The sequence below is a fragment of the Empidonax traillii genome, unplaced genomic scaffold (assembly GCF_003031625.1).
Source record: "Empidonax traillii isolate 1590-97213 ecotype Southwest subspecies unplaced genomic scaffold, ASM303162v1 scaffold191:size1449129, whole genome shotgun sequence".
NCBI classification, from domain to species: domain Eukaryota; kingdom Metazoa; phylum Chordata; class Aves; order Passeriformes; family Tyrannidae; genus Empidonax; species Empidonax traillii.
The window spans coordinates 986,918-998,948 of record NW_020955384.1 but is presented as its reverse complement, the minus strand read 5'-3'; the positions used below and the strand labels follow the sequence as shown (position 1 = coordinate 998,948).

Here is a 12,031-nt window from a genome sequence, read left to right as displayed (position 1 = left end):
GATTTGCTCAGAAGTAGGAAATTCTGATGTATCATCTCTGAATCCAACGGTAGATGAACTTCATAACTGATATGCCTGCTACAGTGCTTCCCCAGAGCAGACAGACCTTCTCCTGGCCTCAAAATTATATATAGTTACACCAAACTTAACTTGGTACAGCTTGTTTGCTTGTGCTCTGGAAACAGAAGCCCTTTCTGGCTTGCTGGATTGCACATGGAAGCTCTCATAATCTTTCTTGCTTTGGTTGCAATGCTTCCCTGTCCGGATGGCAGCTGCTGGAGAGGAAGTGGGCGCAGATCCCCATGCTAGTGGTAGGGTTGGCTTTCAGCATCAAGGAACAAACAAGCATTTAAATAAGCAGGAAATGTTGGTTAAAATCGTGGTGCTGCACATGTAAAGCAGGCAAAGGTGCCATTGAATTAGAGTGCATGTGGACAGCCTAGAGGTGTTTGTAGGGAGAGAGCCACTAACATGTCCCTAGGATGGATTTCATTAGCAAAATCTAACCAGGAAAAACCAGGAGGAAGAAACCTCATCCTCTCTCTTGAGACCCCGCAGGCCTGGATCTCTCTGACTGCTCTGCCATTTCACCATAATGCAGGGAGAGCTTCATGTCTCATGCACCAAGGACCCTCAGTGGCTACAGAAATGAGGGCAGAATCAGAGATAAGTACCACAATCTTAACAGTGCTTCCAGACAAAGCTCTCGGCAGAACTTTTAGCTATTGTCTTCTGCACCACACACCAGATCTTCTTCCACATCTCACTTTCTCTCCCATTTTATTCTTTAATGATGTTGGTTTTTGCCGTCACAACTTACAGAGGAAGAGAGTTTCTATTCAAATTCCAGGCACAATTGTATTCAGCAGTACAAGGGGGGTATGTAGGAAGTCATTCCAGATGAAGATAGGCTAACAGCCAGCATCTTAGAAGAAAGAATTGATCTGAGGCCAAGTTTACTTTAGTCCATTATGAAATTAGTGACTACTAGCAAGGTCTGAATGTGAATTTGGGCACAGAGTTTCAACACTGCTCTGTTCAGTAGATGGGGAATGTACAGGAACCAAGAGTTGTTAACCTTATGGTTTTAGTTTGGGCCCCTCTCCAGCCACAAGCAGCCTGAAGGAAAGTTGGGACAGGTTAAATTTTCTTGAAGTCCCACTGCATTTCATTGCACAGAGCAAAAAGAGAAGAGTGAAAGAGAAAATAAAATAAAGAGTAAGTCAGTTGGTTTAAAAGACAACTAACAAGAATTTGTTTCATGTTGTTTTTAAAACAATAGGGTTCAAGCCCAAGTGGAACTGACAAAAGGAAACCACAGAAAACATTGGGAGAAATACAGAGAAGCAGAACTATGGGTATACTAGAAAAGTAACACCTATAGGTTAAAAAAAAAAAAAAAAAATCGAACCTACAATTAAGTAATTCAGAAGAGGAAAGTTTCCAGGAGAAATTATTGTAGTTGTAACCATCATAATGTAAAAGCAATAACCAGTGATGATAAGGAGATTATAGAGAGCTAAAGGATTCCTCTGCTTTGGTCTTCAGAAGCAGAGGTGATAGCAGGAAATATCAGGTCTTTGGCTTTAAAACATACGTAATATGAAAAGAGAGAGGTTTGCTTTTGATTTGATGAATGTAACAAAGTAAATGTTAATACAGCACCTGCATAAGGTCATCTTTTGTATTAAAGCAGTGACTGGAGAAACAAAGGATAAAATAATCAACCTAATAGCCAAAGTACACATGTGAGTATTAAAAATAGTACTTACTGCAACAAATGTTGCCAAGATAGCGAGCCATGTATTTGTACCTGCAATGGGTGCTTCAAAGGATGCGAGCATTTAGATTGCAATCTTATTACCAACAGAAATTGTCAAGGAAGTACTTGCATTTTTTATGTTACTAATGATAAAATCACGTGTAATGGGAGGCACCATGACTTAGAAGAACGAGCAAAGATGGGAAGTCCAGGCACTGTTATTCTTTATTTGTACTGAGGCAGTGGCCAGGAGCCAGAAGAATTCTGGACACAGAAAATGCCTCTTCCCCAAAGAGCTCCACCACTGGCTTGGAGGGAGATTGGTGTTATTTCACAGTTTTTCTTCAGTTTCTCTGTGTAACAGACCAGAGGGATTATAATGATTACCTGATATTTATTGCTAATTCATGTTCATAAGGCTCTTGGCAGTATAAGAAGTGCTGAGTGTTTATTACTTTGCAATAATTGCTAGAAAGTGCGTAGTTATAATAGACTTTCATTTTCACATATTGTTTGTTTTCACATAATTTTCAAATTATGTGAAATTTCACAAAATTCACTCACCACATTTTTTAATCAGAGGGTTGAACAAAGAATCCTCAAAGCTAAAATGAAAAATAACCACATTAGGACTTGTACAAGACAGGCTTCATTAATTGCCTTCCCCTTAAGGGTGGGTCGTCACAACTGTCTTTAGCTTGGAAGAGAAAATTAGTATTCAAGGTCAGAAACAGAAGGGGTAACAGTATACCATTAGAGAGAGAAATGCTCTTGCCAAGTGATGTGTGCGTGTGAGGTGCCTGTGGAGATGAAGAAAACAAATTTGCAATAAAAGGCATCTTTTGAAATTTCCATTGAGAAATGCAGAGACAAGAGCCTCTCTATTGACTTGGACAGAGACGCCAGTAATAGCTTTCACCCAGAGACAGACAATCTTCTAATCTAAAAACAGAACATATGCCCCTTAGCCCCTCCCATGACCATCGCTATCCTCCTTCCAAAATCTGGGGTCACTACATATTTCAGTGGCACTGGAAGATCATAACAAGTGCTCTCTGTGTTGCTGGTCCTATCCAGTATCAATACACATAAAATATCTGTAGAAATACTGCTTAGACAACAGTTTACAATGGAGTCAGCATAGAAGGACCTTTCTCATTTTGTACTCAAGTTGCTCAGATTCATGGGATCAACAGTACTCAAGCAATCTTCCAGGGACACCATGGATGGACACTGAGAGGCGAAGTCTTTCCTTGTGCATAACAGAACTGTTGCTTACCCAGCAGTTCCGTAGAGGTCAAGGCATTTTTAAGCATTTGAGCCATTTGAGCATACCCACCCCATAAGTGATTGGAGGTCTCTGCTGAATAGGGCGAGCACTGCAGTGAAAAAGGAATAACACTTCTTCCTGACTCCGGACCTCTGGACCCATGGAAAAGAATAAAGCTCTGAGTGTGTTAGTATCTGCCATTTGTGTGCTAACGTGACCCTAGAGTGCCCTAGGAACAGAGCCCAGCACTGCAAATGCACTCAAAGGGCCCCTTCACCTCTTCCTGATCAGATCATGAGAAGAAAACAACTGCCAGATCTGCAAAGAGAGGAAAAACAGTATCTGTTCATGTGACTTTATATATATTTATATTAATTTAATTTTTTTTTTTTTTTTTTTTTTTTTTTTGCTAGACTTCTTTATTTTTAGACATCTCTAATTAGGTCAGTTTAAGAGTCACCTTCTGTCCCATCCTGCCCCATAATTATGAAAATACCTTCCCAGTACAAATCCTGGCTCAGATGAATTTATTACATTGTAGAATAAAAACTTGTTGTTCATAATAATATGGTCAGAGTTATTTTCTCTCTTACTGGATGGGAAAGACTTCTCTGCTTCTTTTTTTTCCATGGTATAAATATAGCACAAACTAAACAGAGCCACTCTGTAATGTAAAAATACTGCAAGGTTTTTATCAGGAAGGACAGCTCGTCACCTTGTCTCTCTCGGGACTGGAAATAGAATGTTCCAAAAGTGAGAGCTTTGAAAATCCAGTGTGCTAAAGAGGAAAGGAAGGGGAAAGGGCTGCCTCGGTTTGTCAAGGAACAAATATTTTCTTTTACAGAGGACAAATAATGACTTGACATGTAACATTCATTCACAACAGAGCAGCCCAATCACTGCGTTCCCACTGACTCACAAGTGAGGAGGTTCCAAGTGTCTTGAAAATAGCAAAAACATCCCCATTTCTTGCACATCAGTCTGAAAGCTTTTGCTGGACACAGAAAACAGTGACTGATCCAGGGCACTGGGGCCCAAAGCTGCCTAGACCTGGCGTTTGTATTAGGAAGATTTCATGTATTAAAGGCATCATCTTTAATGTGTGGGGGAATTTCAGTTTGAGGATAATAAGGAAATGCAGACTCCACAGTGTCTTTATAATTTTGAGGTGGGTTAAAATTAGGCTTAAACTGATTCTGTGTCAGTTGGATTGGGTATTTTCTGAGAAGGGGGGTATAATTTGGGGTAAAGGAGAGACTCAGAAAAACCAGTTCCTCTGAAGCTAAACACTCAGTGCATTTCACAAGCCAGCCAAGGCTCAGTTAAACACCACATTGCCAAGCTCAGCCTCGAATACTTAACCTTCCAGCTGAACCTCTCTCTAACCCCAGCTTGGACACACAAAGTGCTTCTGAAAGTCAGTCATCTCCAAAGTAGTATATGTTCAACCTGCAAGGCAGAGTTAACACTGGATGATGCTCAGAGAGACAAGGCTAGGGCAGCCCTAGCAGATCTTAGTGCTTAAGATAACTATGGCACTTTGGCTGACTGACTATTTTTTCACATGGCCACATAACTAATGAAAACAAAAGGGGACTGTGAAGGAATACCTTGCAGTGCCTAGGCTAAATATGAGAGAGGAGTGCTGTACCCCTGGGACCCTGGCATCTGGGAACATCTGGGATGTACAAGATGCAGTAGATGAGGGGACCTTGAGACAGAGGCAGCAGAAGTTTCTACCCAGATCCCTCCCTGAAGGAACCTGTGCTCACTCAGATCTCAGGTATGGCTCAGACAGTCCAGCAAATATCCGTGGTGGGGTTTTACCCCAAACGAAATCCTGCCTTACAGGAAGGCCTCTAAAGAAGGTCTGATGTTTCTGCCTGACCTGGGCTTGGACTGCTCTCCAGCCAAGGGCAGAAAGGTCTGTGTTTCTTGGGCAGGCTGAGGATGGGAACAGGCGCCAGCAGGTCATGTAATATCAGCTTCCAAGATACCACCACAGGACAAAGGGATGATCACATCTGTGTGAGCTTGTCCCCACTGATCCAGCCAGAGTCCCCTTTGCAATGCAGCAACAGGGAACATGCTAGGGTTTGGCCTGTGCCTGGGTTAGACAAGAGAGCCAGAAGGGAAGCAGGAACTATCCCAGGGAGCTTTCTTACTCAGAAAAGGCATTTGTCAACACACTGGCTCAAACTCTTCCCAACAGGTCACTAAAACACTATAGCAAACAGCAACTTATGGCTCCAGAATGAGTCTATTGCTGCTCAAACAGCCAGCACAGCTAAGCAAACAGGCTGCCAGGGCAGGGGCTGTGTTTGCACTTGCTGTTTGCACTCCTCTATGCAACTAATGGGATATAGCATTTATCCTAAGAAGATTGCAAAGTAAAAGAGAGAGAGAGAGAAATGCCTTCCTGTTGATCTCTTTACAACTTCTTTTATCAGTTTCATGTATTGGCCAACCTGCCATTTTTGAAGACAGATTTGTCTCTTATTAGGAAAATTGGTAACTTTGCTCTGGAATAATTTTTAATAGCCTCTTCTTAAACAATGCCCTCTGGTGTCACACTGCGTACACACTGGCTTTGGTTATGTCTGGGGTTTTTTCTCCTGTTAGGAGAATGGATATTTTATTGACATCTAAAATGGTTACAAGGCAGGAGGAAATGAATTATACAAAATTTAAAAGTAGAAAGCTAATAAAATGGTGGACTTGATAGATAAGGCAGGAAAATAAATCTAATTTGACTGTAACTTGAGAGCTTCCTGTTTATGAAGTAATAACCGTAAACTAAACCAGCGTTAACCCAGGACACGGCTGTTATTTTGTCAAATTTGGCTGGCTCTAACAATTAACAAATGGTGGCTCAGATTTCAGCTTTGGTGTGGCGATTATTTTGATGCCTGGTGGGAAATAAGTCTGTATCTCCTAAAAGGGGATCTCTGTGAGTTTCTTTCTCTGAAAAGTCCATGGGAAGTGCTCTGGTACGGGCCAGGGAAGATGTCAGAGCTGTTTCCTGAGAACTGCGCAGTGGTATAGCACTGTGGGAGTTTTCTTCTTTGTTTTTAATTTCTTACTTTGTGTCCTTGGTGAGTCCCCCCCCCTCTTTGTTAATCAAGCCAAAAATCCTCGGGCCCATCGGAGAAAACACTTTCAAGTGCTTTTCCTCTCTCGCCGTATGGAAGGCATGATGGAGAGCAAGAAGAAATGAACCCTTCCTTTCTTTAGTGCTGTGTTTTTGAGGAAAAAAATCCATTTACCAAGACAAGCTCCTTTCTAGCAATAAAAATATCACCTAATTCTAATTTGGAGAGGGAAGTTGCATCCCTTCCTCTGCCTCTGGGAAAAACGTTCCTGGGCTGAGGATGCAAACATTTCAGATGAGGCTCAAAGACATCTGTTGCACAAGCCCAACACTTTGTTTTAGATCCCACAAGTGTCCTTGTTCCAAGTAGGTCATTATATAATGGCTTTTGTATTTTCTCATTGCCAAAAGGGTCTGGGAGAATATGTTGTAACACCGTGTCAGTGCCTCCTGCCCATGCAGTCCCTCCTGCAATCATCTCATCTGGGTGGGACTCTTGCTTGATGTCATTCAGCCCAGGGCAGCTCTTATCTGTGCTACAAAAATACCCAGCTGCAACACAGCCTGCATTGTTCCCCCCTGGTATTTTGCAGGCCCAGGCTGTGGGTTCCCTCTCCCTTCTTCCCACTGCCTCTGGGGCATTCCTACCACCTCATCCTGCCCCGCCACACCACCGACATCCCCACACAGACAGAGAAGGCAACACAGCCTAGAGCAAGGCTGCTCCTTCTGGATGCCTTGTAATGGTTGCCTTTACATATCCCCTTTATGTTTGTTTGTTTGTTTTCTTCTTTTGGTACCCTCCCACCCCACAGATGACTGTCATCTTCCTCTGCTCCTTTCCTAAGTAGTTCCTGAATAGTGAGAGCACAGCCCTCACCACAGCAAGAGGGAGGAGGACTGGGGGTATTCGCAGTCAGCATAAGGAGAAGCAAAGACTTTTTCTTTATTCAGACATCTAGAAGTGGTCGTGGGTAAAATGAGTTGCACCTTTCACCTTCCCCAAAACTGTTCAGTTTCTAAGAGCTTTTCTGCACCAGGATGTGGCTGAACCTTTGGCCTATGTGTAAGCTGGCATTTACACAAAACTTTCTAAACAGAGTAAAACAGGTTAGCAACAGGCTTGTCCTCTGTTCTCTAGTGAAGATGGCTCCTGCCCTCTCATGGTTGAAGGCAGATATGTAAAATCACTTGTTTGTTCTTTGCGAAGAAACACCAAATACCATTGCACGTGTTTCCTTGAGCTGGCTCCCCACAGTCTGGCATCACACTCCTTTAACACACACTGACACAACTGGGAAACTCTTCTGGGGCAGAGACTGATCAATTGTCATGAGTGAATGGACACGTAGCAAAACAGGGTTGCAGTCCCCAGCTGTGATCTCAAACCATCACCAAAATACAAAATATAGGTAATAATGGAAAGAAAGTCAATCACTTGCTCACCCTTTTTTACACAGTCTTGGTCTTTTTCCACAAATTATTCCATCCTTCCTGCATCTGTCCAGCCCTGAGGAACAAGAACTTGCATACGTTTTGCTGATGCACCAAACAAATTTTTACCAACACACTAAAGTCCAGTATTAAAGATGTGAGTGAGGTGTAGTTATCCATTACATTTTTGTGACCTACTTGTTCAGTTTTGCTTTCCCAAATCAATGAGCTGTTGTAGATATTTGATCATATAATTAGAATTTCTACTGTTTTGATCCTTCCTCCTTCTTTTTTGTTTGTTTGTTTGTTTGTTTGTTAATTTTTGGGGTAAGATACAGAGCATTTCTCATAACTAAATACAGATCTGTGAAATGCCATGTTCTCAGAAAACTCCAGCTCACAGGCAACTAATCTCTCATTTCCAAGTCTGAATCAAGTCTAACATCCAACCAGCTGTCCCACACAAATGCCCATGGCCTCACACACACAAATCTTGCCCAGAATCACAAGCTCCCCCAGAGACATCCTTTTCCTTCAGAGCTTGTTGGGAGACCTGCACCACTTCTCAAAAAAGGCTGGAGGGGGATAATGTGAAATGCCAGGGACCTGGTGCCTAGGGGTGGCAGACAACCAGCTCTCATGTTGATTTTCTGGCATTGATTTCTATTTCCTGACCACCCAAAATACTCCATTTTCACCCATCCCAACAAGAGAAATAGCAGTTCCAACATCTGAATGAAGTAATGCCCCTTAAGAGATCAAATATTTTTCTGAAGCATCATAGAAGCAATGCGCATTAGCAAGAGCCATTTGGGTTAAGCTCCAGCTGCCTCTCTGATGCCACGTTTACCAGGGCTGGTGCATGAGGAAGGAGAATGGAATTGATTTGCTCTGGGTTTGATTGGTCTGGGGAGATTGGTCTCTCTTTAAATCACAGAGTCCCTGCTCTGTCCTCAGCTCTGCCTGTGTGGGGTTAAGCTGACATTGTACTATTCAGGTGTAGAGATGACTTCGGCTCACAAAGTATTCCTGTTCTTTTTGCTCTTGTCTCTTTTTCACTGGATTTTGATAATCAAGGTCAAAGTTGAGAACCAGCACGACTTCCGGGACATGGCCAGCATAGTAGCCATGGCAAACACCTATGCTACCACCGAGCCATTCATTGACTCCAAGTATGACATCCGAATTCAGAAAATTGGCACCAACTACAAGGCTTACATGTGAGTGTTTGGCTCTGCCAGAGCGAGACGGGAAGGAGACAGTGCTGTGGCTGTGACTGAGTCGGTGTCTGGGCAGTAGGAAGCTGAGTTAATTTCTTCGAAGAATAGCCCTACTGTTCTCTTCCCACCTCTGAACCCAGATCCCTCATCCCCCCATCATCTTCTCCATTACTCACCATCAGCTCATTGTATCTGGAATGTAAATCTCTGTCCACCTGTTTCTAAGATTCAGTTAGTTCCCACTATAATGACTATGCTCTGCCATTACTTCTCCATCCTGTTGTTGAAGGGCTCCTCTTTCCAAGCAGTATCCTCCAGCTCCAAGTACCCTCCCGTTGGACCTGAACCCACCTCCTTCACACCTGGAGGGGAGGGAATAAAAAAGATTGAGCCAGCTGCAACTCATGGAGTCCTACAGTGTCCAACCCATAGCAACACCCCATCCTCCAGCCCATAGCAACACCCCACCTGCTGCCCAGCTGGACACCACAGTCCTGCAATCACATGAGGACTTGAGGAGCTCACAGTACTGGGTACAAACGGCCACAGACGGGCCAGCATGTGGGTTTATGTGGGAGTGCTGCATGCGTGCTCCTTGAGGCATGACAAGGAAGGGAAGGAGGTGAGACATTTCTGTGGGTGCCCCAAAGCTCCTCCCTGCCCTGTGGGGTGGTGAGGTGGGTGGCAGGAAGGCAATCCTCAATGCTGGCATGTTTAAAAGTATTAGCAAGCATTCAGTCAAACTTCAGTAGTCGCCAAGATGAATTAGAGATGCAACCGCGTGAGTCAGTAAGACACCTGTTTCTTCTTACTGCAAACCAGTAGATGAGAAAAGCCACATAGTACAGCTTCTCCAGAAGCTCCTTATCCAGCCACAAAATTCTGGACAAGTAGTCATCTCCAGCAATACGCTCTTCAGGTTGCCAGAAAAATTGCATACGCTACCTAACACCCACAACGCTGTGAGTTTTGGGTCCATGTTTACAAACCTCCAGGCCATAGTTCTGCTGAAATGTGGTTAAACAAGATCATCAAATGTACACAATCACATATTTTTCAGCTGTAACTGCCTAAGATTCCCAGTTGGATTCCTAGCACAGTGGTATTTAAGAAAACTAGATAATGACTGAGTCACATTCCTCATGGGAAGGACCTGTGGGACACTCGCCTACTTCATGTGATCTCAATGAAAGAAAATTTATTTTTAATCTGATCAGGTCAACAATAGAACAGTTGCCTAATATTACATTAACATCTCAGGGAGTCCAGTTCAAATTGGCCAAAGGAAAGAAGGCTTAAAATGTCAATTAAAATTCCCTATGCCTGCCAACACACCCAGCCTTGGCTCCAGAGCCTGCTCCCCAACTGCCTCTAACCGAAACAAAGGCCCAGTTAGCCTGACCATATTCTCTCCTCACTTATTATTCACTCACCATGCACTCATCCATACAGGGATCAGAAATAATACCAGATGACTGAGGAAAGAAAGCAGTCACACTAAGAGCTAATCCCACTTGGGAGTATAGCTGCGCAAACAATTGTTTGCTAAAGGAAAAATGTTTTCATATGAAAACAGTCATGAACAGTAAACACCTTAATGAGAAATGAAGTTTGTTAGCAAAGAAAGAAAACAGCAAAATTCACCCAGTGACTAGTTAACCCAGAAGGTTGACTTATATTGAGATAACCATTTATGGATGTGAGTTTGGGAGAGGGGTACGGTCAGTCCCATCAGGGACTGTTCCTTCTGTCCCAGCATCAGACAAAATAGAAGGTTGTTTCTATGGTATAAATAAGTCCATACTATGTCCAAGGACAGAGGTGAAAGCACCCAAAATACCAGAGCTCTCACTGGTGTCCCAAATAGAAGACTCAAAATCATTAGTCATGCTAACAAACCTCAGTCTTAAAGGCAATTCCAGCATCTGCAGTAGCGTCATGCTAAGTTACTTCCTTTGATCTGTGAGCCATGGAATCTATCCAGTATTTTGATACCTTCACCCACACATATAGACTTTAAAAGCCCCTTTCCTTCTGAGGAAAGACTGTACTGAAATTCTCCAGAATATGTTTACTTTTGCAACAAGCATCTGCCAGAGGGAGGATGCTGCAGGGTGACTCATGCATTCCTCCCTGCCCCAGATGTCCAATGCACTTCCTTCCAGCCCATGACCCAAGGCTTCAGTTCAGTTTCCCATTGATTTCAGTGTAGTGACTCCAGATTTACACTGCTAACAAACACCTACTTAGCCCATGCCTTCGGCCAGTCTCAAAACAGCAGATAAGCAGCATGTGATACATGTCTAAAATTCCACCAAATGTATTTGACTGCCATCATAATATGGGGGAAGAGAAAACATGAATATGGCTCATGCTGAGGGGAAAACTGGGGCAGAAACTATGCTTCCACTCTCACCCGAACTGGGGACAAACAGGGGGTCATTTCCAGTTAACACTCACGAAATGTTGTTCACTTCGAATTAAGCCAGCAGCTGCTGACTTGCAGGCATGGGATAATCTCGCCACCAGCTCTTAGTAAAAGGGTAACACCCTTCCTTTCTAGTTTCATGAATGTGGCTTCTGACCTTGTCACCTCCAATTCAGTTCAGTGTGCTCTGCAGCACATACCACATCAACTGTGTCTAAACTAGAGCTAGTTATAGAATGAAAAGGTCCGGGTTAGAAATGGTGAATATAGGACACCGACAGCTCTTGATATGCTAGTTTATCCAGTTATCCTAAACAATGCTGAAGGTGTCTTGGTCACAAATCTGTTTGATCAATAGATCTCTAAGAGCCTAGAGTCCTTTCCTTTAAGATACCACACACTGTGTGACCCCCTGATGTTTAGGATGGTTGGAAGAGCTTTGACTTTCATTCCCTGAGAAAAATGGGGTTTGAAGAAGGACATTCTTAAGGAAGGATTTTTGTCTTCAGTCTCCTTTTTCATTTCATACAATACAAAAAGGGAAATACAAAATAAGCCATATGAGGAGCAGCTGAGGTCACTTGGTCTGTTCAGCCTGGAGGAGACTGAGAGGAAACTTCATTGCAGTCTACAACTTCCTCATGAGAGGAACTGGAGGGGCAGGCACTGATCTCTTCTCCGTGGTGACCAGTGACAGGACCCAAGGGAATGGTCTGAAGTTGTTTCAGGGGAGGTTTAGGTTGGATATTAGAAAAAAGCTCTTAACCCACAGGATGGTTGGGCACTGGAACAGGCTCACCAGGGAAGTGGTCACAGGACAAAGCCT

General features: G+C 43.3%; 1 protein-coding gene across 1 annotated transcript in view; it reads left to right on the top strand.

The window, feature by feature from the left end:
* The window catches only part of SYN3 (synapsin III), a 196,323-nt gene that overhangs the window by 160,066 nt on the left and 24,226 nt on the right, over positions 1-12,031 (top strand). Inside the window, exon 9 of the mRNA XM_027886661.1 lies at positions 8,635-8,777. Within this exon, the coding sequence (XP_027742462.1) occupies positions 8,635-8,777 (143 nt within the window). The remainder of the gene's footprint in view (positions 1-8,634; positions 8,778-12,031) is intronic.